This window comes from Gasterosteus aculeatus, chromosome 17 (genome assembly GCF_964276395.1).
Source record: "Gasterosteus aculeatus chromosome 17, fGasAcu3.hap1.1, whole genome shotgun sequence".
Classification (NCBI taxonomy): domain Eukaryota; kingdom Metazoa; phylum Chordata; class Actinopteri; order Perciformes; family Gasterosteidae; genus Gasterosteus; species Gasterosteus aculeatus.
The window spans coordinates 19,021,090-19,047,561 of NC_135705.1; the positions used below are offsets into that span (position 1 = coordinate 19,021,090).

Genomic DNA, 26,472 nt, shown 5'->3' on the forward strand with positions numbered 1-26,472 from the left:
TTAATTCTGAGACAAGTTTTATTGACAAAAAGACGAATAAAAGACAACGTGGCTTTGCGTTGAATAGGTCGACAGTGGCCTCTGACGTATGAGGACTTCAGCAGTAGTGTGCTTTCGCATTGTGAGTTCAGTTGCATGCAAGAAGAAGCTTTAATGAGGACCGAGTTAGTGTAGAATGTTACTTCACCGGAAAGGTTTTTTTTAACCACTTAACAAGAGAACTGGGAATTTAAAAATAAAACAACCCATTTTTCTGCACTTAAAACCATTTCTGTCATCAGCCCGCTATATACTCTACAATCCCAACTAGTCCCCGATTAGTGGTTGAATGCTGCAGTATTAGGGCCGGGTATCCCAATGTCGTACTTAATAAGTTGAGGCTCGCAGGTATTAGAAGTTTTGATTTAATGCTTGGTCCACTTTGTTATTTGTATTGACAGATAAAATCAGTTTTTTCACAGCCTCAAGCTCCCAACGTTAACGTCCACTAATGAACATGTTTTGCATATCATTACACTTTCCATCCCCATCTCTCTACTCTAATATATGAAATGATTCCGAGCCCTAGTTCCTGTTGGTGAGATAATAAAAAAAGTTTTTTTTGTTACATTAACTTCCAACCTCGGTCTACCTATTATTTTGGATATAGGCAGAAAAACTACTTGGTGGAGTTTATATATAAAAACATAAAGGCTCATGGTTTGGGTTAAAATGAGTATGTTTAATACTTAAAATAAGTACACTTGCTTGGCAAGAGTAGTTGCGTATCTTACTTTAAAAAAAAGAAGAAACTTTGGACACAAACTGCTGTCTCCTGTGTGAACGTCCAGTGTTTGACCAGTCCGGCTTCCCCTGCCGTCCAACCGAATTCCTCCCTCTTTACACTCTTGTGTTGCTCGAGGGGTTGGTTGAAATCTCGGTGCGTCCCGTACAGATGCAAAAAGCTCCCTCGCGTGTGTCTCATGTTAATGACCAAGGCATTGGAGGCTAGATGGATAGAAAGATTTTTCTAAAATTACATTTTTCTTGGTTAGCAGCTTTTAAAAAAAAACACCATTAAAGACATTTCCTACTTACACGTCTTACTATTCGTTACGGGATATGACCAAGACGCAGTTTAGACAGCAGATATTACAGCTCAAAAGACGATGAGTGTGGATATCATTAATAACGTGAAGACCCACAGTTACAATGGCGTATTGCTGCTGATACGTTTTTTTAATTTGTAAATTTACAAAAGTTCAAATTCGAATGGCAAAAGCTGCAGCCGATTTCAGTTTAACTAAACCACAAAAAGAAATTGTTGCTTTCTCAGATATAAAAAGCTTAGCCTCATGAGCTAACGTTAGCGGACCGGCAGCTAGCACGGTGGTAACGTTAGCCCTTTGTGGTGCGATAAAGGTTCCCTGAAACGGGTTACGAATCACAATGCTGCACATTTCATTCAACATCGTTATGTTCCACTGCACGGGAACAAGGCACATTTTCAAAACAGTGCATCAGTAGAAAACTCAGCAACTCAACAGTTGGAAATGCTAAGGGAAATATCTTACATAAAGATAGAAAATAAATAAAGAAAAAAATATATATAAAAATAATCTCTTACAAAATATATTCTATCAACCATCATTAAGGGGGAATTAATGTCTGGAAGCTTTGCTCCTTGTGGCTTTCATCTTGGCTTAAAGAGTCAATATTGTTGCTCAGTCAAAAACTCATGCAACATTCCAGACAACTAGCAGCAAACGGTGGGGGGCCGGGGACCGAGAAGTGGAAAAACAATACTATCATAGCAAGCCCACGATTGGTAGTTTAGTGTTCCTCCGCTAGGCTTAAAGCACGTGAGCTGCAGGCTCGAAATTGTGACATTCAGTCGAGCTCCAGTGTGTAAGTTTCCTTGTTAAATTTAAATCGAATCATTTTTTAATGTTTGCGTTGAAGGCATCTACACAACTTATTGCCTTACCGGAATATAGCCATCAGTGAGTTTTCAAAAATGATCAGTAGTTTTCTCATTTAATAAATTATTAGTCTAAAAAAATAAAAGACCAGCCAGAGGAGAGTCATGCCAACAGACCAGCGGAGAGAAGTCAAGCCCCGGGTAGCAAATGGCACACAAATGAAAAGCGAAAAAGAGTCCAGCGTCGAGGCAGATGTCCATTGGCATCGGTACGATGGACACGTCGGGGGAACCGGGGTGTCGTGACTGTTGACGGAATGGGCGTTCCCTCCGCGCGAGTGTCTCGCCCACCTCGGCCCAAATACTCGCCCAATAAATACCTCTATTTACAGGTGTACACCTCTGTCCTCTCGCTGCACGTGTTGCATTTCACGTAGCAGCACCACAGGAACTTGCAGTTGCACTGCCAGACGCGCGAGTACTGGTGCGTGTCGTAGCCTCGGCCGCAGCACATCAGGTCGCAGCTGTTGGGCTGCAGCGCCGTCTTGTTGCACAGGCGACCCTGCGTGCCCACGCTGCCCGTCAGCAGGTCGGCCTCGCAGTAGTTGGGCGACCTCTCGATGTAGACCAGCTCTGTGTCCGTGGGCTTGCGGTAGGAGTGGGGTTTCTTGATCTTCAGGAAGGCGGGCCGCTTGTTGCGGCTGGCCCGCACCGGCTCCACGTGCACGGCCTGGTTGTACCGGTCCTTCAGGACGTATCCCAGCTGGCGGAACTTGGGGAGCGTCGTCCAGCACGTCTTGGTGGTGCAGGACCCCGACACGCCGTGGCATTTGCACTCGAGGCGCATGCCTTTCTCCAGGACCTGCAAACGCAGAGCGGAGAGGTGGTGTGGAGCAACGGTCTCAAAGCTTCAAACTGAAAAGGGCGCCGGGTTGCAACCGCCCAACTGCCCAATCTACTCACATGCACTCATTGAATTTGTTGAGATTGGCGTTGGTTTTGCACCACCAAAGGAACTACTTCGTCTGTCCTACAGCTCTTTTGTTGGTATCTTTCCATATTGAGCGAGTAAGAAACATACGAGTGTGCAGGGATACGCAGTCCGACATATTGCATGAATAGTTCAACAGGTTGAGACAAACGTTTTCCAGCATTCCAGATGAATGTAAGCATTCCAGAGATCTCAGAGCTGCTACAGTATGTCACCATTGTGCCAGCAGCTATGTATGTGCCATTCGTTTTACGAGACAGGGTGAGCCTGAAAACACACTCAGGGAGGAGACATACTCAGAGTTTACGCATTTCCTTTTCGTTATAGATGATTAACATATCTAAGGTTTCATGGTGGTTGTAGAGAAGTACTAATAACAGTGTAGAAATAGTCTGAAACAAGTAAAAGCTTCACTTATACAAAAACCCTTTTTAATTATTATTACTGATTAATTAATGTGTTCATTACGCAATGTTCCCTTTAATCCCATTTTACATTTATTATACGTATTATAGTTAATTAGTAGATGTACACTTTGTAAATAATTGTTGTCTTGTTTAAGTACCGTAAACTACCGTAAATTAAATATTTCTTTTCTAAGACTAGAAATCTAAAGTACTAAGAAATGCAGAAGCTGATTTCATCAAAAAGTTCAAGGTGACAGAAAACAGCGAGCGACAGAGGGAGTGTGGAGGCGTTGTGGCGTGGAGGCGTTGTGGCGTGTTGTGGCGTGGAGGCGTTGCGGCGTGTAGGCGGTGTGGCGTGTAGGCGGTGTGGCGTGGAGGCGGTGTGGCGTGGAGGCGTTGTGGCGTGTTGTGGCGTGTTGTAGCGTGTTGTAGCGTGAAGGCGTTGTGTCGTGGAGGTGTTGTGGCGTGTTGTGGCGTGGAGGCGTTGTGGAGGTGTTGTGGCGTGTTGTGGCGTGTTGTGGCGTGGAGGCGTTGTGGAGGTGTTGTGGAGGTGTTGTGGCGTGTTGTGGCGTGGAGGTGTTGTGGCGTGTTGTGGCGTGGAGGCGTTGTGGCGTGTTGTGGCGTGTTGTGGCGTGGAGGCGTTGTGGCGTGGAGGCGTGGAGGCGTTGTGGCGTGTTGTGGCGTGGAGGCGTTGTGGAGGTGTTGTGGCGTGTTGTGGCGTGGAGGTGTTGTGGCGTGTTGTGGCGTGGAGGCGTTGTGGCGTGTTGTGGCGTGGAGGCGTCGTGGCGTGTTGTGGCGTGGAGGCGTCGTGTTGTGGCGTGGAGGCGTCGTGGCGTGTTGTGGCGTGGAGGCGTCGTGGCGTGTTGTGGCGTGGAGGCGTCGTGGCGTGTTGTGGCGTGGAGGCGTCGTGGCGTGTTGTGGCGTGGAGGCGTCGTGGCGGGTCCGGCGGCGCGTGCCACGGACAGAACGGCATCCACTCGCCCGCTTCTAACTGAGTGGGAACCGGCGTCATTCTGCTTCAGACTCTCTGCAGTCTGGCGGTGTAATCGTAAAAAGCCGCGGATGTGTCCAGCTTAGCGTGGTCGTGGTCGTGGTCGTGGTCGTGGTCGTGGTCGTGGTCGTGACCCCCCGCCCCCCTTCACACTGTTTACTCTTCTCAAGACATTACGCAGTGAAACTGACACACACTCACGTCTCCAATTACACACGAAAGCCTACAATAATAATAATATAATAATAATAATAATAATAATAACTACAATAATTAGGGAGGTAAACGTCTAGTAAATCTAGTAAATAGAGAGATTAACCCGCTGTATCAGTGAACGGTGCCGAACTCACACAGAAAACAAGCTAAACATCCATAGCAGCATAACGTGCATGTACACTGATTGTAGCTACTGAAGGGCTGATGGGAGCGCCGGGAACCGAGAGGTTGGCGGTTTGAATCCGGGCTGCTTCATGTCGAAGCAAAACAAGACGTCTAACCACGAATTCTCCATGAGCAAAACGTAAAATAAAAACACGGGTTAAAAATGTAAGTTGGTTTGGATGAAAGCGTCTGCAAAATGACACGTAATGTAGTTCTTCAGCATCTACTGTAAAAACAAGCCGGGGTCGCCTCACACACTCTTATCCACGCAGTGAGATGAGGTACCACACACGGGACCCACTTTTGTTAAACAATATTGTCAACGGCGAGATATATTATTTAATCCGATTTGATCTGCGCCAAACATTTGTACAAATGACGTTTGTCGATTTAAAAGACAGTTTTGCACGTCAACAAAGTGTCATTTGAGCCGACATTTCACGGGAAAGTCAGGATGCCTTCTGCGTTTTTGTACAACGGGTCGAAAGAGCTACGAAGATGTGTGACTTTCTCAACTCGCAGAACTGCCTTTTATATTGAAATGAAAACCAATGCTAATGCTAATTAGCGATCCTTGCTCACTAAAGGGCACATCGCTCAAAACGCAACGCCGGCTGCCTCCAATCAGTGCAAGTGATTAAAGGGAGTAAGGTAACGGCCGAGAACGTAATGAAGGCCGACGGTTCCCTCCTCCTGACAGATGAGAGGCTCGCTTTTTTTATATCGATTCGTTGCAGCGCTGTTGTTCGCCCGACTTCTAGGTTCTAGTTTTTGAGTGACAATCTCCCAGAGCCCAAGATATTGTCTTTGCATTGCTTGTTCTGTCCAACAAGAGCTCAGCTAGGTGCCACCAAACTCTATCTGCTGTAACCGAGCCCCAATCCGGCACATCCGAAGGTCTTACATTTACATTTGCATCTGCTGTAAATGACGGTGATGAGACTCCAGAATAGCACGTACCTTGCGGCCCACTTCGTTGTTGTGTAAATTCATGAGCGTCCTGGCGTTCTGCTTGATCTCCCGCGCGTCCACGAACACCTTGGAGAAGCCGAGGCCGTAGTGGACGTCGGCGGAGCAGCCGCCCCACTTCCAGCCCTCCTCCTGGTTGTAGAAGCCCTGCTTGTCCGCGTCGCAGCCGCAGCCGCTCAGGCTGCCCTGCGTGCAGGCCGCGGTGACGGCGTGGGCGACCCCGGCTGCAATGATGGCGTAGGTGAACGCGGCCTCTTTGCTGCCTGCCATTGGGAGAGGAAAAATTTTAAAAAATGCATGATTTAATTACCAATGCAGACAACAGGATTCACTATTTCAGGCACTGTCAGGACTCCTTGCATACCTGGCATAGCAGCCTCAGACCAAATTGTGAAACACACGAGCCAAGCGCAATTGCTCAATCAAGCTCAGTTAAAGCAGACACAGGACGAAGCTCTGAACCGTGCAGAAAATACAACGGAGCTGTCGGGAATGGAATGAAAGGCCGTGGCTCTGTGACGAGTTATGATCAAATTCTACTAACTAGTTGCCATAATTGAATAAATCCACCAATTAAAAAGTCAATGAGCCAAGAACGTTTGCTTGGTAAAGATGTGTTTTTTATTATTATTCAGCGGGGAAGAAGACATTCTCAACGTCTGGGCATCGTTCATGGCCTCCTTCCGCACCACCATCATAAATGGGATCCACCCTGCGAGGTGCATCCGAGAGGCACGCGGATCCTCCCTGAATGGATGAATTCCCACTCCATAAATCTGAGTGTTTCAGCTCAACTGCGGGTTTTTTGCAACCTGTTGGAGGCCATATAAATAGCATCCAAACATAAACATCGGACGCAGAAGGCACGCTCGGTAAGTGACGCCATGTTTACCGTCCGATGCGTCGGCACAACAACCCCCTTTGCAGCCAGCGGAGGAGCAGATCACCGTGAGCTACTTCAAGGAGCTTACTTGGTGGGTGGGGAAGGAAATACTTGATCCTCCTGCCAAAATACTGTACATTGCTGCATTGCTGCCATCCGCTATCCCAGACGAATGTGCTCTCGTCAGTTATCAGTGTTCCAGCCTGCTGAAACCAAACAATGGACTCAGACGGACCCAACTTGGAACTTTATCAGAAATCGGTTTCAGTTTTTTACAAATCTGACGGAATGCATGAAAAAATTAATAAGGAGCGTAAACCTGAAGGAAAGAGTATTTGAAGCTTTTTTTTGAGGGTGGGATTTACGAACATACATGACAGAAGCTAAGCTGAGGGCAGACACACAGCACGTTGCTCTGCTTGCAACCAACTTCAGGGGAGCATGGGTGGCTGGAATACGTCGTCATGGTAACAAGACATGTCCACCATCACAATGGGAGGTCATTGAGGATGCCCGTGCGTGCTGAGCGGCAGCGTCCAGCCATTCAGACATGAAACACGTAACACATTAGATGGTCTGTGCCGAGTCCTCCACACCACTTTCAGGCATTATGAAATAATAGAAGCGACGGTTCAACACCAGCGCGTCAAAACGGGATTCTTCCAAATTATTTCCGCAGTCCTTCTCCTCGGAGAGAACATCGCCTCGAGCCTTGTTCCACACACAGGATGAAAAATCTGCAGATTTTTTTTTTTTTTTCCTCTTTTCTCTCACCGGGAGCAGATGAGTCTGAGCTTCAACGTGTCAGAGGTCAAAGAGGGAGGAATGCCCTGTTTTTTTCTTACAAATTATAGCAATTCTCTAAACTTATTTCATGACTTCCCAAACAGTAAAGATAACTTAAAGAAAAACGTGTCGGTGGAGCTGCTGCTGTGGTTTGACGCAGTCGTTTAACAAATTGTTGGTACTTTATTGGTTGAAAATAGAATGCGGTTACTTGAACGACGAAGACCTGCTGACGTGTTCCAACATCATGGACCTCAAAAGATAAACTGAGCTCTCAGCCTTTTGCGCAACTTCCATCATATAAGCACAATTTACTTTAAACCATCTCAAAAGGAAATATGAGAAAAAGACAAAACAATCCAATAGGCTCCCTCATAGTAAATATTCATGAGGGCAGTTTGTGTCGCTGAAGTGAAATGAAAAGTGCAACTTACCCACTTTGAGCTCTTTCCCGAACACGGTCCTCTCCGCCAGGGCCGAGCAGTTCCAGCGGCCGTGCCTGAACTGGAACTGGCACTCGTTGATCCCCATCTGAACCCCCTCTCCGATCACTATGATGGCGTCGGGTCGGCTCTGGCAGATAGTCCGCTGACGGGGGGCCAAGCCGGGGATTTTGTTACAGATGATGCTCGCGCCCAGTGCGACCACCGAGGACAGGCCCCTGTGGCGGAGGAGGTCAGAGGTTACAGCGCGTCTTTGGAGCGTCTGCAGGTGTTTTAATTCGGTGGAGTAATCCGTGGATGAAACGCAAGAGCGCAGCCAGAAAGGACCCGACACTCTCAAGGGGGGGGGGGGGGGGGGGGGGACTTTTTGTATTCTTATTTTACTCAGAAATATTATTTATTTTGTTTTTGCCACTGCATTCGTTTCCATAACTCACCCGATTTTCAGATACAACACTCCAAGGCACAGGAACAAGTGGAAGATCCAGCGGCGCGTCTTCCTGCTCATGGTGCCCGCTCGGCCGCAGCCAGCCGGTGGATTGCTCGGTGCAGCGAACCGGCTTCTACTCCTCCGCAGAGCCGCGCCGGGTGTCCAGGTGCTCCGAGCCGCTGTGCGCGGGGACGATAGAGCTCCTCGGGACAAACCAAACTCCGTGCTGATCAACCCGTCCTGGTCTCATCTGGTGGGTGTCCGGCGGTGCGAGCCCGCGGTGGCGCATTGGAGCTGCTGTTTTCCAGGTGCGCAGCTCGACTCCTCACTGAGCAGGCTGTGTGTGAGCGTGTGTGTGTGTGTGTACCTTTTCTGCTATCAGGGCGTGTTCTGCGGAGGATTTGCCTCTGAGCAGCTTGCAGGTACACGCTCAGCTCACCGGTGGCTGCGCGCGGAGCACCCGGGTCCGGCTCAGGGTTCAGGGAGCCGCTCCGATGTCGCACTGGTCGTAGGTCACACGCTCTCTGCGGGACGCCGCATCCTCCGCGTCTGAGAGACAACACCGCCCCCCCCCCCAAAACGACGAACGCCCCTCCCATCGCACGCACGTTGTCCTGGCACGTTCAGGGACCCCGCTTCTCGCGTCGGGCCGATGTGATGGGGCGTCTGGTCCGTGGCCGCGTGCGTTTGTGATGCACTCAAGTGACCTTCGGGGGGGGGGGGTTAGAGTCGGGTCGCGCGCTTTTCACTCCTCATCGGGGTTTCACGCGCATCGCACACGTTAAAACACACTTAAAAGATGAAAAACTACGGGTTCTGAACAATGAGGCCAATGCGCATGTGCATTCTCTCCAATGGCCACCAGGGGGCGACTCCTCCGGTCCTATAGATTATATATGAGAAAATACTTCGCTTTTGATTGATTCCCTCAGTAACCATTGTAAACATGAGTTCATGGTATTGATCTTTAGTTGCTTTATGATTGACATTCTGCTAGCAGGCCACGCCCCACAGTCCAAATATGGTCACTTCCATTTACTGGCTGCAGAACGTCGAGATGGCGACAGCTAAATCACAGAGGTCGAGGCCTCAGAACTGTTCATAACACCGTCAGTGTCATTATGGCTTCAGCAGCCACTCCTCATATGCTGTCCATTTTTTAATAAAGCTCATCTGTTCTGAATAATTATAACAGCTACTTCAAATGTCCACTGTCTTTCTAAAGGCATCGAGCTCTTTTTACACGAAGATGGCTTCAGCAGCCTAATCATGCTTAATTATTTTGATTAGATTCATGATTAAAGTTAAATATAGTTGAAATTAGCTTCAGCTGAATGAGCTACCTCTCCAAAATGCTTCTTACATTGCAATGGGCTAATATGAATAATATTATAATATAAGGAGAATCATTTAACTGAACATTTAATGCAAGTTGTATAATTTCACTGTTAATAGTTTCTGTACATTCTACTAATACTTTGAGTTCCTTGTATGATCATAAGATAAATAATTAAAAAAATTATTAACTATTAAATAATGTCCCATTCCCGAGTAAAAAGAGGCCAGTGTACATAACCAACTGAAATACCTCAAATAACCTTTTAAAAAGAGAGCAGCAACAATAGAACTGCAGCAGCAATAAGCGGTGCAGCACACGTCAGGTTCTCTCCTCATTGGACACCATGGTTTGCTCAAAGCTTCACACCCTCTGAGTCGAAGGACTGCAGCACCATCTATCGACACAACGCGGCTCACTGGAACGCTCCCGGGGCTCCAGTGGGCAGGAAGTTGTCTTGGGGGGGCGTTGGTACAGCACACAAAAGATTCAATAATGGAAGAAGTGGATGTGCGTAACATCAGATGAATGAAGTTACTCCGTTTCGAATATCGTTGAGACTAAATGTACCTTCATCATTGCCAGTACAGGTGTGATCAGACAGAGCAGGTGAGGACTCCTGGCACGGCCTCCAAGTCAACTTTATTCCAGACATATTGGGAGTTTATATTCCTACATTTACTTGGTGTCAGATTTAGTTACCATGGCGACGTAATTGGCTGTAGGCCTGAAAACAATTACCCAGACCGCTTTGGAGGCGGAGTCTGTTGTCAGAGAGATGGAGCGCATTCTGACGCCTCCATCAGTATTAGACATCAGCGTTACAAGACAACACCGTGTTACGCTATAGTGAGAAAAAATACATTTCTGAAAACAATTACTGGGGTCAGATTTTCTTGACTTGATTCACGAAATAATAATTTTAATGAGTACAGCAGTCTGAAAATGATCCAACCCCTTCATTACAAGCGCTTCAGTACTTAGTAGATCCCTGCTATGACCTGCTGCAATCTTCTTTCTTTCCCATCTTCTTTGCACTCACTTGATGGTTCTTCACCACTTGTTTCCTCAGCATTTGGTAACTGGTAGCTTCCTCTTCCTGCCACGTCCAACTAGTGAGAACACGCAATCCTTGTGTCCTTTTTCCAATCAATTCAGCCAGTTTCCACTGCGCGCACGCGCACACACGCACACCATTTGGAGTGCAGCTGCATAAAGACCGATATGTACATGAATATTGAATATATTCAGTCTACAATTCAAAACTAAATGGATCAATCTTCTTGTGCATAAATAAGAGGCAAGATAAACATTCCAGTGCTTTCATACAATTTATTTTAAAACATTGCTTCTATAGATATGAATGACGATGACACACACAAAGCATGAACCTTAAAAATAGGGATGGTAGTTGAGACGCTTCAGTAAGGCTGAATGAAAACTTTTATTATTTACAGTTCAGATGATCTTTTGAAACAGTATTTGAAAAAGAAAAAAAAACACTACACCTTTTAAACACTATAGGGGTGTAAGTAAAGTAAAGTAAAGTAAAGTTAAGTGTAAAACTACTAAAAATAGGTTCAAGCTTGACGTGTTCATTGGGCAACACAGGACTTATATGTTCACCACATGTCTGGTGTTTCCACGGCTCTTTGAAGAGATGCTACTCCTCAGGGAAGGCAATAGATTGTATAGTTATCTTCCAAACAGGGCAAAATCACTACCCCAAAACTATACAATCTACTACCTCATACTGTGTGAGCAAACGCCATAAAACATCGTATTCCTGTGCAGCAAAGGCTGAAGAACCGGCCTTCAGATGACGGGGAGCTTCCACTGAGAGGTGTAATTAGCACTTTGGGAAAGACAGTAGGTTTAATAGTTATCTCCCAGTGCGGGTATGACCGTAAAACTATACAACCTACTACCTCATCCCACAGTGCAAACATAACAAACAGACTCCCGGGTCAAAGACTTCAGGTCCTGTGAACCGGGCCAACAGCTGAGATCTGATTGGATAGAAGGTAACATGGATGACAAGAAGTTAGGCTCCACATCAATTATAGTACAGCTGAGGAAGCAGTGAACGAAACATGCATTTTAACTGTACCGATGGAAAACATACTTTCAGTCAACTAATTGAGTTAAAATACCATTCAGTTTTTGAGGGGCAACTGTAACTGTAATCTGAGCCCAAACCAACACGATGACGCCCATCTGAATGTTCCTTTAGCGTTCAGGACCACGGACAGCAGCTGGCAGCGGATCAAATATTGTGCTACGTTTTCTCCGGCATTCTGATAAAGATTACCAAATGAGTGCATTCATAATTACAGATGTGCGGCGGGAGATGACTGGCATAATCACCTGATTAATAATAGCCAATAAAAATCAAAGTAAGGACTACTTACACAGCTTTTTAAACTTGCTTTGTTTTGGTTGTATATTTTATTGGAGCTTAAGAAAACAGGCTCTTCTGTGAGTGTATTCCAAGTTTCTACCAACGGCAACAAGCAATAGATCAATGAGAAATTGTATTAAGCTTCAGGGGAAATAAACTGCGGCGCGACTGCAACATGGGAAGCACATTTTCTGTCTGGAAATGTTAAAATCCTATTACTGTTACTTCACTGATAAAAGGAGATGTGTCATCAAATGTAATCCAACTATGCAGGTGAAAAACCTACAGGTTACTTGAGGACCAGCAATGTCAAAACCATTGTTTTTTTTGTTTTGTTTTTTTAAATCTACCATTGAATGTATGAGAAAAATCTTCTTAATCTCCACAACTAAAATCCTGCTATGAGCTGAATGTCTCGACTTGAACTGAACCAATAAACAACGCAGCAGCAAATCGTACTTCTAATGTGATCACTATCCAGCTGGATAAACGTGAAACGTTAATAATATACTGATGTGAGACTGAGCAAAAAAAGACTGCAGAGGCCAGCCGGAGCAAGAATTAACTAAAGCCAAATGAGGCAGGAGGCGCTTGTGAATGAAATGTTTTTGACACGAGTACTTTTAAATGACATTTTTTGTAACAATAACCATTAACAATTTTTCATCGGGCGCTTTTCTGTACCGTGACCTTTAACGTCCCTGCCGGAGACTGGACCGACACTCCTTTAACAGGCAAAGGAAGCCAGCCTGCTAACATTAGCTCAAATTACTAGCCAGCGTGACTGGGCAGTTAAGAAGGGCAACATCTTCTCTGGATGGTTTTAACCGTTAGGGATGTCCAATAAATCTGGTAATGAAAAGAAACGTTACATCTAGAGTGTTCGATACGTTGCTCCGCGTAATGCCAGCTACGTCAGTTAACCACTCCTTACAACGTGCTAACTAGCCCTGACTAGCTAACTGCTAGCTAGCAGCACGTTTCGGCATGGCTGTCCGGTAACGCGTTGGATAGCAGCGCAGCAGCTGGCTCTTCCGCAAGGACACAGCTCCAAATAGTGTTATAACGTTTTTAAAGACCATGGGCCCGTCACTGAGCTATATTTATTAAAAATGTCTAGCTGCCACAGTTTACCCACCTGGCTGCCATGTCGGGACCGCTGCTCCACACCCTCTAACTGCTTCTTCTTCTTCTTCTGCTGCTTCTTCATCTTCTTCTTCGTGGGTGGATAGCGCAGCCTGCCACGAGCTTAGAGCCGCGTCATCCGCCCCTGCTGTTTAGGAGTGTACACTGCAGCAGACCCCTAATGACCGAATGAACCATTGCGCCACAAATAACAAAGTCTATACTGTGTACATCCGTGTGCAGAGCAATATACTTCATTTACATAATTCAATATGTAAATAAATAATTAATTTAATATGAAATACATTTCCTTTGACAAAACGAAATCTGGTTAATCTCATCGCACCCTCCCTCGACATTTATCTTATTATATTCACTGTACATAATATTAAGATATTGGGTAATAATATTAAGATATTAAATTATATTCAGCAACTTTTGACAGTATTTATAAAAGAATGTTGGATTTCCCCAAACTCTGCGTAGTGTTAAAAATAAGATTTAAAAGGGCTAAAAGGAGAATCAGAGAAGGTTGAAATCATTTTCCAATACAACAGAGGATATGGTCATTTTCCATGACTGGAGATTGTTTTCCCGGCTTACAAGAACATGTGGGAGCCTCGTATGTACTGGGCTGATTGATTATAACCCAGAAACAGGAACCCACTGTAGCAATGATGACCATTATATATACATAATATAAACAAACACTAAATTCTAAGCTCCATCTCATGTTGATTTCCACATATACAGCTGTTTTTCATTCAAAAACGATGTATTGAATGTTTTTCCCTGTGTTCCAGGTGAGAGTACTGAGAAGACACCAGGAGGCACACTTTCCCTGAGCTGGCTGCTGAAAATAAAGCTGGTCAGCCTCAAATGGGTCCAATGAAAACACACGCTCTACATGGCTTCCAGTAAGTTGTTTAATTCTGTAAGAAGTAGTCTGAAAAAATAGTGCTTGTCGGACAAATTCCCCACAATACAACATCTCGTGTCGTTTCCATTAGTATAGTATTATTATTAGCATCAGTGTTCCGCATTGAGAACTTGTCAGCAGATCTACAATACATTGCATCCACATCCGAGAAATCTGAGGCGTCCACCGACTTGTTACACACACACAGACACACACACGCACACGCACACACAGGCAAGGCGAGGTTACACACAGCAGCGTGACACAGGCAGGAGGCCAGTGGAGATGAGGCAGGCAGCACTGTGCTGAATGCAGATCAAAGTCTGACCGATGCATGAACAACATAACAGTTTTTTTTGGTGCGCGGCGCCTTGAGGACATCGACAGGAATATGCACTGTGGTGCCGCTCAGGTTTGCATCGCCACAACAGCAGCCCCGGTTTGCATTTGGCGTGAAGAAAACACTTAGCGGCGGGACTCGCCGCTATCGAACCGACGATTGCATCTTTAAATGTGGGTAAATAAGACACGTCGTAGCATCTGCACAGTGTGAGAACATCACTTTGGTTTAAATAAGGAATCCTCTTTGACATTCAGAGTCTCGTTTAAATAGAGAAAGTTTCTCAGTCAACGACTCGAGAGTTAGATGATAAAAGTGACATGTAGTCCACGCAAAGATTACACTGGAAACAAAGACACGGAACACGCTGGCACATTAACAGAGGATGGCAGTGCTTAGACACTAGAAAACGCTAAACCTTCAAAGACTAAAGATTGGCAGATCTCAGCGGTATCTGACGAGAGGAACTGGCTTCAATTACAATAATGCCCGAAAGGGAAGGCGGGACGCTGTGTGTAAGTCCCCTCTCCTCCCGTCGGACCGTCCCTGAGGCTCAGGAGTCTTCGTTCTCTTCCATAGCTTTGTCCCGCAGCTCATGAAGGAGGGGGGTCAGGGTCTGTTTGAGTACCGCGTACAAGGACTCGCTCTTTTCTGAGGCAGGGTCCATCTGGAGGGAGGAGAAAAAAAAAAAGAAAAGAAAAAAGAAATGAGAATTCCTGCCCTGCATAAGCCGACACGCAGCGTCATGTCAACGCTCACCTTGGTAAACACTTTTATCGCGTGGTGGAGAAAACGAGCCTCCACCGCTTCGGGCATTGGCAGCAGGTGAGCAGCACAGTCGAGGATGCAGAGCAGAGTGAGCCTGTGGCCCTGCGGCGGGAAGGACGGATCGTACCATCAGAACATTAGGGTAACATTACACCTCTCACACATGCTGTGGCTCTGTCGTGCCCTCAATGCGTTCACAATGAGACGGAACCAGGATTCTCATTGGCTGTGATAACGCTGCGCTAACGACGGCCTCGCGGCGCTCCGGGACATCGGTGCTGTGGAGGACATTCGAGCCCGCTACCTTTTCCAGAGAATCAAGGGCGTTCTGTGGGTTGACGCTCTTCTCGCTGAGGGCTTTGGCGTCCTCGCTGCTGATGATTGGATCCTTGAGCTGCTCCAGCCAGGACCACATGAGACCAGAGAGGACGAGAGGATCTCTCTCCACGCGTAGCCTCTCCCACGCTCCCTCCCTGGAGTTCAGCTCCGCCTGCACATCCCAAAAAAAAGGGCAGGAATGACCACGAAGATTCACAAAGCAACCAAATGGCTCTTTTCGTTAAGATTGTTGTAATCAAACCGCGCTGAAATACGACAATGATTTAGAAAAACTAGGAGCTAAATTCTGATTTCCTCCAGTAGAACGACAAGGCTGGTATCATCATATGCATCATGGCTAAACATCAGCTATGAAGAAATAAGGAGCTTTAAACAGGCACGAACATTTAGGAATATTTGCTACCTGCCACATTGACACCTTGGAGGTGAATTCCTTGTCTGTGTGTTCCATGGCCAGAGCTTTGGCCACCAGCAGGCGCCTTCCCTCCCGGGACAGCTCAGACTGGGAGGTGATGGAGGGAAGTTCTCCTCGGCCCGCTGGCGCCTCCGTACCCGGCTGCTCCTGGCCAGGGGGAGCTCTTCCCTGCTCGGACAGGGCGAAGGGCAGACTCTGATGCCCCTGGCGGGGCGGCTCTCTTAATGGCAGGGACCCCGCGTCTTGCTCTGCGTCCGTGTCGCCCCCCCGAGTGCCGATGTCCCGAGGGGCGAGCTGGTAGAACCGGCCCGCCGTGAGGCTGCTGTGAGACCAGGAGTGTTTCATCACCCCGTTGGTCGGTTGGCTGCTCGTCAGATTTCCAAAATGGTCATTGTGCAGTGACCCAAGTTTGTGGAGGACGGAATCGCTGAGGCTCCTGTTGTTGGACAGGGTGGACATCAGGGGGCTTCCTGCATCCCGGCACAGAAGGTCCAGCTCATTGTCACTGGCGAGGGGCCGACCGCGAGTGGCACCGGGCTGCCTAGCGGGGGGGCCGAATGGGGGGAACAGACAGGGAGGCACGGGGATCCCCTTCACCCTCATCTCCTTGCCGAGCTGCTGCAGGGCTTGCCGCGACACGGTCTTCTCCACCTCGGCCGTCAGGTCGGGGATCTGCGGCCGCTCCTCCCCCATCACCACCTGTCTGTCGGCCGCGATGGCCGCGAGGAGCGCGCACACCACGTGGACCACCTTCGGCACGTTCTTCATCTGGCGCGCCTCGTAGCCGTGCAGCAGGTGGCGCTGGCGGGCGAGGTACTGGGAGAGGGTGACGGCGCCGGCCCCGGGTTCGGCGCAGGAGAAGACGCTCCGGAGGGGAACCAGGAACTGGGCAAACTCCCGGACGCACAGCAGCTGGCCTCTGGTCTGGATGGAGTTGGGCCTCTTGGCTCGCACAAACAGGATGGCTTGGTCGGCGCTCATCCGCGACGTGAAAACCAGGTAACAAGCCAACAACACGCCTGCATGACGGCAGAAGATAAAATACTTCACTGACATTTGACAAGCATGGATGAGCATTTAGAGGGCGGGTCCATCTCCAGGGTTCTCAAACAGAGCAGTGACATAGGTTACCAAGGTAAACTCGTCAAAAAGGTATGAGTTATGTGAATACTAGCATTAACTGACTTGGGTAGATAAACTCAAATAAATGTACCCGCTCTTTGAGCCATGTGCCAAAGTGAGCGGTGTAACCAACCTGTTCTTCCGAGCCCGGCGTGGCAGTGGACAGCCATTTTACCCTCCTGGACGGCAAACGACATGACCTTCACCATGTCGAGGATCGTAGTCAGAGAGGCCACACCGTAATCCTTCCACCCAAAGTTGTAGTAATAAACTGAGCCGCAAAGCCAAAAGAATTCAGAGCTGGTCAAGCATCCACATTATTTGCACCACAGTGTTGAAGCAATGGAAGTTCATCAGAAAGACACGCGTGTCCGACACATGAAAGGTGTACGTGCAGACGAATCGACGGGGGGGGGGGGGGGGGGGGCATGTTACTGTGTGCCCGGACGTAAAGAAAGGGGGGCTATGTTGCCTCATGGTGGAAGGGGAAACACTGATGTCTCTCCAGGACACACACGTGAGCTTTACTCCTCCCGCAGAGTAAGTGTGTCCAGAACCGAAGCCATTATGGGAGTAACATGGTTGCATTCTCACAACTAGCCACCAGGGGGCGACTCCTCTGGGTTGCATGGAAGTTAATGAGAAAATATCTCTCTGGATTTATTCCCTCAGTAAACATTGTACACATCGGTCTATGTCTCAATCTCCAGTTGCAAGTCTTCTCCAATACAGCATGAGGTCCATTTAGTAAACAATGGTCTGATTAGAGTCAAATAGACAATAGAGCTGGGTATGATTTAGGGCGGGCCTACAGTGTGATTGACAGATCTCTACCATGATCTTGGCCAGTTTGGCTATTGTTATTTAGCCAAACTGGCTATTTGGCTATTTTTTGCCTATTTCCCCAAGTGTTGTTGACGTCCTTCACTCATGCATCTCTTACACCATTTTATTAGTATTAGTTCACACTGAATCTGAAACGCTTCAGTTTTTGTCCCGTTCAGTGACGAGTAATCTGCACAGACAAAGATATCCAGACTTCAGAACGGTGTGAGATCCTGAGAAGACCCCGAAGCGCGATGTGGAGCTGGGAGCTCGTGAATCGGGTTCATGCGAAGACTCACTTCCAGCCTCCATGAAGGTCTCGGGCCGATAGGCGAAGCCGCTCTCGTGCTCCAGCGGGTTGCCACAGCTGGCGTGTTCTCCGGGCCGCTGCAGGTTAATGACCGTCTTCAACCCGCACCTGAGCGCCGCGGCAGCACAACACACATTACAGAGCAATGAAGACACGTCTTCACAGTCCAAACGTTAGTAGAAGAAAGCTGAGAAAGAAGGAGACGACTGTACCTTTGAAATTGTTCAATTACATGAAATTTCTCTATGATTTCAGTGGAAGGCCTCGCCATAGCTAGCAAGTTGTCAGTAATCCTGGAAGTGGAGAATATGACAAGTTAGGGGGAGTTGTGTTAATCAAAAAAATGATCAGGGGAAAAGACAGATAGCAACCCAACTGTATTGTGCATTATAGTTCTGAAATGATGTCTTTAAATAGGCAAATTAGACGTGATCTATTAACTATTTACTAACTAGCATGAATATCAGAAACATTGGATGAAGTCCAAACTCTTGTTTAATTTATTTGACATGTTGAGGGTTTGCACAGAGACATGTCTTTGTATCAACCATTTCAAAAATATGTTTTCAGGAACAAAATGTAAATCAGGATGGGAATGAAATGAGTCAAAGTCTTCCGAACATGGAGAGGAAGGACAAATGTAAACTGACATGTTTTAACACAACACGGGTGGATATGATGAATAAATTACCCAGTTGATTCCTTACATTATTACACTTTTTTTCTTTAAATTTAATGTTTCAATAAGCTAATAAGGCACGATTACATTTAGAGGAAATCTACAGATCAAATTAGGAAAGTGTGCACCTGATTATGCATTTTGGATTTTTTCTGTCCGCTCGTTGTCATGGAGCCAAATAAACCGTCCCCTCTAAATGAGCCGGTGCATGAATCGCTGTAAATGTGTTTGCTTTCAGCGTCACCCCTGCAAACACACTCGTACAGAAGTGTGTGTCACGCGTTCAATGTTTCCACTTGAAAAAAAGGAAAACAAGCCACAGTAGAATAATCAGAACAAACATATCGGCTTTTCGTGTCGCTATTGACGTCGACTCCAGTGACCCGGACGGGAGGACGGCCAACGTACCAGGACGAGTACAGCCCTTTGACGGCCTGCTCCTCATCGCTCCATCGAGACGGGTTCTCATACTTGCAGGCTTTCCCCCCGCACGCCATGGAGCACTGCATGTGACCGGGGATGACGTGCCTCAGGGTCTCCCCCATCTTGGTGTACTTTGCCGTAGGGACCCGGCCACTGGCTGGTAGTTGGTGGGGGAAGAGAAAAGACACATAAGAACAATTAAACAATACTCAGTTTCTTAATACACCACGCCTGTGCAGCGGAAGTCAAAGCGCTAAACCCCTAAAGCCCTAAATGCGAGGGCAATGTCGTCCGTGTGCCGGTTACATCTCCTGGCGCCGCGTTCGAGCTGCTTCACGCTGACAGCCGCCATCGCTCTGTGTAAGGAGGCGGAGAGCGTCTCCAGGGCAGAGCTGCGTCTGCGCCGCAGGGCCTTCAGCAGGACGTCCGGGGCGGAGTGCCTGCGGTCGCGCCTCCTCGCGCCACTCGCGCCACTCGCCATCGCCGTGGCTACGGACCGCCGTCCTCGGTGGCGCTGCATGTCTCTGCCGACTGCGCCCGCTTTACTCACGACAGCGACCGGGCTCCGTGCCAGCCGTGAGTCATTGCACGACATCAGAGAGAGAGAGGGGGGGGGGGGCGATCACTTTCAGCAGCAGCATTGGATGTGTCACCATGACGACCGCATCCAAAGTCGTCGGCGGGAGGTGGACGATTGACACACACACACACACAGACGCACACGGATCTGAGGGGCCTGCACCACTGAAGGACACAACCACGGCGCAATGGCTAAGAACACAACACTTTCTCTGATAAAACTTGATTTATTAATATTAATATTAATTTAACTTGATTAATTAGAGAGGCGAGAATGTCCACATATTTACAACTGAAACCAGCTGGAGAGACTACATTGTTCAGGGAAGCACTTCTATTCTAACTATATGTGCGTGCTTGGCGACGGTGGCTCTGTGCAGCCGGGTTGTTTTGTGGTTGGAATTAAGTATTTAGATGTGGGAGGCTACCATCCTGTTGCACACAAACATATGGATATTAATAAAAAGACATAAAAGTGTGGAAGCTACAAGTAGCCTACAGATAGATCTCACAGGTTGTCCGACTTGAGCCTCGTTTTCCCAAAATGCTAAATGATAACGTTGATGACGTTGATAGCGGCTGGCGGCTCCGTAACACCAACAACGCTTTAAATCAAGTTTGACTATGAAAATTCACTAAATTAGTTTAGATTTTAGGATTCTTATGGACCACCGTTTGATTGGGTGACACCAGCATGGGTTGCCACGGTTACGCTTCTCCAACCAGCCAGGAGGCTCTCAGGAAGCGACGACATTTCAGCGTGTCCGAAAAGCATGTTGACCGATAGCACGCATGGAGATGGATCTGCCTCCCAGAGAGATGCCGGGAGCTGAGCTCTCCTCCTCCCTCCTGCGGGTTGAAGATGGCAGAGAAGCTGGACCTTCTCACTGATGGAGGTCACACAGGCATTAGTATTAAACTGAGGCGTGTTCAGAGGCGGTTCCTCGTGGTGACTGAAGGATTGGTCAAATTAGGAAATTTGCTCAAACTGTCTTATTTTGACCTGGTGGGGGCGCTAACAGAACGATAATCTCAGAAACAACTTCAGCCTTTCAAAAATAAATAATTGAGAAGAATTATCTCCTGGGGCGCGATCTGTCACATCCATGATGACGGACGTCTTATTTAACCACCATCAACACTAAAAAGATCCTAGTGTCTTCTTTCATTAACTTGTAAACATCAGCTGCAGGAGGAGAGAATTCTTCCCAAGACATGACCCCTGCTTGTTTCAGAGGCGGCCTGCAAACACCCCTCTGCCCCCAGATTCAACGTTTTCACCAACACGACATGAAAGAGGCACGTTATCGTCACTGAATGACAGAAAGACGGCCCACAGTCCACATGCCGCATTCGCAGCGCATGTGAATCAAAAAAAAAAAGACGTTGGGTTCCTACCTGTCTCCATCTCGCTGTCGATCTCCGCACTGCGAGCTCCACCCGCGGAGCACGGCGGGCTGCTCAGTAGGCTGACACCGGCTGCCATGGCAGGGGCTGAAACGGGCGGATAAACATTGCGCGTCAAAGGGCGGTGATGAAAAATAAATAAATAAAAGTGGCGAAACGAAAGACGGTCTGGATGTGCCGATAACGCTAACGAGGTGCACACACAAACGAGATGGGAGGAGTGCCGTTGCCCAGCAAAGTCGTCCCAGGAGAGGGGGGGTGTGGGGGAGGAAGGGGGGAGGAGAGGGGGGGGTGGGTGTTTGTTTGCAAAGTGAGCCACCGTGTCAGCAGCTCCTGTGTCAGCGCGGTGGTTGCACCTCTTGGGGGGGGGGGCCTGGGAGGTGCCGAGTTACAGAGCGCCGCCGTCCACCTGCCAACGCTTTAAAGTGCACGAGAGAGATTGAGGCATAATCCCCGTCTCAATTATTCAGGCGAAAACACCGCCTGCCATTGTGCGCCTCTCGCTGCCGCCCCTCTTGACTTGCACTTTTGATTTTTGCAGCCGGATATCAGGCTGGCGTCACGCGGGTGTGTTAATGGGCGTCTCTCGTTCCAGCCACAGCTCTGAGGGAAACCTTTAGCTTTTTCTTTCCTCCTCGATAAGGTGAATTAACGAGGCTTAATCAGAGAGGAAGGCGGAGACCAGACGTGGAGGATTTGAGCAGGTTTCTGTGTCTGTCTGACATGACTTCACCAGTTGTAACGAAGATGGCACCACGAAAACAGAACCAGGCCAAGTAGTACAGAACTTTAGGTCCCGAGAGGTTGTTTACATTTATTTTAACTGTATTTTAGAGGGGAAAAGTCACAAAAATGTCAACGGTAGTCAATGGTGAGAGAAAATATTATTAAACTGTGAATTCTAATTTACTAATTCACACAAATAATGTTTGACAAGTTCCAAAAATCCTTCATCAAGTCAAGAACACCTAATGACAAGGGGGTGGGGCCTGGTGGGGGGGGCACAAACCTGCGAAGCCAGAGCGCTTGGTACCGTGCGATGAAAAGCGATAAATGGTCACATGACCACAGACTGTACGAAGTACACACAGTCATCGAGGCGATTCCTTCGTCACCACCCTGGATTGCTCCTTCTCTGCAGCCGGTGAGCGGATGTCACCCTATTTGGAACGCAGCGTGAAACAGAGACACTCTGAAAGCAGCGGAGACCTGTCAATCACAGTAAGCCCCCCGCCTATCAGCTGCAGCAACTCTTGATCCAAGTGGCCTAAGAACCCAGTTTGTCACAGTCTTTGACTTGTACCGGAGGTACTAGTGACATTACAGCAGTGGCAGCTGTGCTTCATGCAGGTCTATTCATGAACACGCAATAAGCCACCAGTCACTCTGTCCTATTCTCACACGTCTCTGTCACCAGGGAAACAAAGTATGTTTGTACATAATGAATGAACATTAGTGCGAGGATAGTGGTTCAGAATTTTTAAGAGCCCATATCTGGAAAATAGACTTTGTATTATATTGATCAATCAACACTTGTCTGTTAAAAAGATGGCAGGTTGTTTAAATTAATAGTGAGAAACATCTTGAACCGCTTCAAAGAGAAGTGCCACTAACGTTAAGAGCAGCACTTCTGTGAATATTGATGGTGTGAAGTTGGAGCCCCACTTTTTCCACCCACAACTGATTTGGGGGGGGGGGGGGGGTTTAAACTGTAATCCACACGTCTTGTCACAAACCAATACGGCACCAAAACCCAGCACGACAGCGGCTGAAGCGTTTTCCAGCGCCGCGGGGGCGGGCAAAGAAGCCCGACGCAACGGGCCCGTCCTGCTGCAGCCCGACACCGCTTGGCCTCGTTCGTAGGAAGCTCTCGATAACAAGCTGGTGAGTGGGAAGCACTCTACGTGACAAGTGTGACGCGTGCTCATCGATTATTAACAACGATATGACACCAGGCCACCGTACCACTGCAAATGAATCTCCTCAATTAGCCGCCGCCGCCGGTCTGGAGCGAATGAGGCGAAGCGCTTGGCGGCGGCGAAATGTACCAAGTATTCGGTGAGTAATGCTTACAATCAAATCATTACAGTCAAAAATCAAATAATCACATAATATCAGGGATGGTAAACAGCAGACACCTTAAATTACAATGTCGACCATTATTCTCTATCAACGTTCAATACAATCTCACCTCACTGAACACTGAGCATGCAGACGTTTAACTGCATGGAAACTGTGGGTTTAAGCACTCGGCCACGAAACATGATGCACTGTTTAGGTTTGGTGAATAACATCAACCATGGTGTTTTTCTGACGACAAAGGTCCGTGCGCGGGTTCCAAAGCCGTGGAAACGAGATGATGGCGAGAGACAACACGCTGGTGTTTTAACCCAGAGCAATAATGTTGAAGCCGCCTGAGAGCACGGAGGCGACTTTGACGGCGTAAAACCTGACAGCGAGCGGCGGCAAAGGGTCGAAGGCCGCAGCAGCCTGCCGACAGACTGACGCCGGCGTTCGGCGCGCTCGATTCGGCGTACACGGCACACGAGCTAAAGGGCTAAACGGCTAAACGCGACGCTAGCTCCCCGTCCCCGTCGGGAAACAATTGGTGGCTGGTGCTGATGCTGCGAGCGCCGATGCTAACGCTAGCCGGTGCTAATTAGCTCCGCCGTGCCGCGGGCCCGACTCACCGTTATCCGGCCGCCCGACGCGTCTTCGCGGTGTCCGACGCGGCTCACGTCGGACTCGTGTCTCCCCCCGCGAGGCGGCTCGGTCGCGGGCACGAAGCAAACCGGGGTTTTCTCCCGCCACGTCATTTGGTCCGCTAAGCGCGGCTAGCTCACGAGCTAACTTAGCGGCCAGACATTGTTGTCGCGGGACGGAACGGCCCGGCCCGGTGACGACGTCACGGGACCGCATACTGAGCTCGGTCAGCGGGGTTCTGTCGATAGAACCACCACGTGTTCCGCGTTCTGTCGACCAACGCTGAAGGGCTTTGTGTCGATGGCTTTTCATTAACATGGGGAATTTAAAACAGAACATGTTGGTGCAACACTGTAATAAGTTGTGTGAATGCCTGTTTCTTTTTATGCTTTGGGTTCTGTTCTTTTCGTTTTGTTTTTCTCCAATCATCTATTTTTGTGTATTTGGGGTTATTTCAATTAAAACAAGTTAAAAAGTGTCCTGTATCTTACTGAATAGTGGCACTGTGTCCCATGCAGCTTTTACCCTGAACACAACGCTTGACCTCAAGCAAAAAGGTCACACTCACTTTAGGCCCTCATTTGATTATCTGTGGATATTACATACATTCGTTGTGCTTATTTTTTTAATTAAAGGGGATGTGTAAAGACAAGTTTGCCGGTTGCCTGACGGCAAAATAATGCCATAGAAGGATGAAATCCAATGTATTCATTATTTAAAAAATATGTAGATATGCATTGTGTTTGTGTGGGGACGATTGAATTCCACGCTGAGGCAAGCGCATTATTTCTTCTCTATTTAAATAAGCCGGCCGGGTCAGTGACTGGCGAACAGAAGAAAAATCTCTGCAGAAGGAAGCCACAGCTCGGCGTGTCTCTCTTCAGAGGTCCTCTGGGGCAACCTAGTGGCTGCTTGCATTGATGAGTTTAGTTCTGCAATGTTTGAACAGCATCACGGAGCGTTTACCAGCCATCGTGACATCTTCCAAAAATCGTTTTATTTAGTAAATAACACTTTTTAAAAACAGGAAGACATAGAGATGTTGAAATTTCCAAGTGCCATTGAATTCCTCTCAGATTGTATGCTTCAAATCAAGCACACAGAAGAGATAGATTTAGGTCTTGGTCAAGCTTTACGTTTAGTGCGTGGACAAAACTAATCAAATCATGGAATCAGCATGAGGGTTGAGTCACTGCATTGACGGTTGAGGTTTTCTTGCCTTGTATTTAACTTTCACAGAGAATATTTGGGCCCAGAGTTTAAGTCCTGTATGTTAGAAAGTTACTAGGGAGCATTGTCCCACATGGACCCAGATTGAAGGCCATATATCAAAAATGCAAGACCCTTCCTGTAAAAACATATGAAGATCTTCTAAATGGTCGATGGTGGGGGGGAAGTTCTCAACTCGGATTGTGCTGCCTGGCATATAGGATTCTTGAAAAAGTTATTTAAGGAAAATATACATTTTGTTAAGGGAGCTTAACCAATCTGAAGCTCCCGTCCCAAAGGATAAAGGGGTTTTGTCCAATAGTCAAAGAATAATCATGAGGAAACCCTGAATGTTATTCAGATATGACACAAATGTGCCTTGAGAAGTAGCCGACAGATGTTCATTAAGACTCCTCCATTTCCATTACTACATAGTCCTAATAACTATATAATATTTGTGTTATTATACACGTTTATAGGGTGGGTGAAATGCTGTAGGACATGTCTCTGGATATACAGGGAGAGATCTTTGGGTTCCACCATTTCTGGAAAAATGAATAAACAAGTGTTTAAAAGAAGAAAAAAACATTACGCAAATTTAGTTTGACAACCGGAATTTTCAAATATATTTGAATATTTGCACAATAGTGCAGCAATTGTAGACACAGCAGATAACAGGGAGCGCATCACACTGCACTGTATGAAAACTCTCCTTGCAATCTGAACAGTGACCAGGAGAGGAAGACGTGTTCACGGCAAACCAGCTGGAGATGAAGACTCACTTACGGCGCATATGAACATCTCGAGGAATACGTTGTTCACCACTTGTTCCTGAAGACAAGATGAGTTTTTGAGTGTTTGATTGAGTTGGCAGATGGAATAAGAGCTTCATTCACAATGTGGTATTAATAATACTGGTTATGATTCACAGGAGCAGTTTGATTATTAAGGACAAATTGTTTTATCCGGATTTCGCTTCCTTTTTTGTTCCTCAGAAGCCTGACTTTGTGTTACAAAACATGACATGATTCACATTCTTTTGCAGGATTTGGTATTTAATACCATACAAAACTACATTAACAGGACCCTTTACTACATCAAGAGCTCTGACTCTTAACGTTTCTGTGGGTAAGTGGCTGTGAACGCGTCTCCCTTTGACCTCCAGCATTAAACGAGACCATCAGAGGGAAGATGCTTTATTTCTATATTAATGCTCGTCCTTGGGGAAATGATGCTGGTGAAATCTGATTAGACAACTGCAGTAAAAATAGGTTTTCTTAAGCGACTCTGGTGCTCAGAGACACTAACACTTTGGCCCGCAGGGAGGACACAATAAACATGAATCTCCCTAAAGTAACCCCATGAAGGGGTTCACTATTTAAGAGCAATTT

The 26,472-nt window shown here is 47.4% G+C and overlaps 2 protein-coding genes and 2 long non-coding RNA genes across 7 annotated transcripts; 1 reads left to right on the forward strand and 3 right to left on the reverse strand.

Moving 5' to 3' along the window:
• Positions 1–8,758, reverse strand: wnt7aa (wingless-type MMTV integration site family, member 7Aa). The gene is made up of 4 exons (XM_040203548.2): positions 8,189–8,758; positions 7,743–7,969; positions 5,631–5,902; positions 1–2,762 (listed from the first exon to the last, which is right to left on the reverse strand). The coding sequence occupies exons 1-4, from the start codon at positions 8,257–8,259 to the stop codon at positions 2,283–2,285; spliced, it is 1,050 nt and encodes a 349-aa protein (XP_040059482.1). The 5' UTR covers positions 8,260–8,758; the 3' UTR covers positions 1–2,282.
• LOC120835049 (uncharacterized) lies at positions 6,714–18,978 on the forward strand. Its single transcript, XR_005714532.2, has 3 exons — positions 6,714–8,489; positions 13,847–13,960; positions 17,951–18,978. It is a non-coding gene; the product is annotated as an uncharacterized LOC120835049 (long non-coding RNA).
• Positions 10,830–13,138, reverse strand: LOC120835050 (uncharacterized). Its single transcript, XR_005714533.2, has 2 exons — positions 13,057–13,138; positions 10,830–11,526 (listed from the first exon to the last, which is right to left on the reverse strand). It is a non-coding gene; the product is annotated as an uncharacterized LOC120835050 (long non-coding RNA).
• On the reverse strand, positions 13,956–25,767 carry ptpdc1a (protein tyrosine phosphatase domain containing 1a). 4 transcript variants are annotated; one of them, XM_040203542.2, is made up of 10 exons: positions 23,860–25,767; positions 21,161–21,256; positions 19,169–19,340; positions 18,294–18,374; positions 18,071–18,189; positions 17,080–17,217; positions 15,813–16,843; positions 15,375–15,560; positions 15,062–15,172; positions 13,956–14,969 (listed from the first exon to the last, which is right to left on the reverse strand). In XM_040203542.2, the coding sequence occupies exons 1-10, from the start codon at positions 24,299–24,301 to the stop codon at positions 14,856–14,858; spliced, it is 2,490 nt and encodes an 829-aa protein (XP_040059476.2). In that variant the 5' UTR covers positions 24,302–25,767; the 3' UTR covers positions 13,956–14,855. The 4 variants fall into 4 exon arrangements, with proteins under 4 accessions (XP_040059476.2, XP_040059477.2, XP_040059481.2 ...); XM_040203543.2 differs by having other exon boundaries at positions 19,490–21,256; positions 23,860–24,174; XM_040203547.2 differs by having other exon boundaries at positions 23,361–23,875.
• Positions 25,768–26,472: the final 705 nt, after the last annotated feature.

Bases quoted from the DNA above. Each gene is read 5' to 3' on its own strand.
- wnt7aa (XM_040203548.2), bottom strand. From the start codon at position 8,259: ATGAGCAGGAAGACGCGCCGCTGGATCTTCCACTTGTTCCTGTGCCTT. The intron at 5,903-7,742 runs GTAAGTTGCACT...TCCCAATGGCAG, and splicing joins CGGGAAAGAGCTCAAAGTGG to GCAGCAAAGAGGCCGCGTTC. The intron at 2,763-5,630 runs GTACGTGCTATT...CTGCGTTTGCAG, and splicing joins ACAACGAAGTGGGCCGCAAG to GTCCTGGAGAAAGGCATGCG.
- ptpdc1a (XM_040203542.2), bottom strand. From the start codon at position 24,301: ATGATTGGAGAAAAACAAAACGAAAAGAACAGAACCCAAAGCATAAAA. The intron at 15,561-15,812 runs GTAGCAAATATT...TGGGATGTGCAG, and splicing joins CCAAGGTGTCAATGTGGCAG to GCGGAGCTGAACTCCAGGGA. The intron at 15,173-15,374 runs GTAGCGGGCTCG...TTCCCGCCGCAG, and splicing joins CCCTTGATTCTCTGGAAAAG to GGCCACAGGCTCACTCTGCT.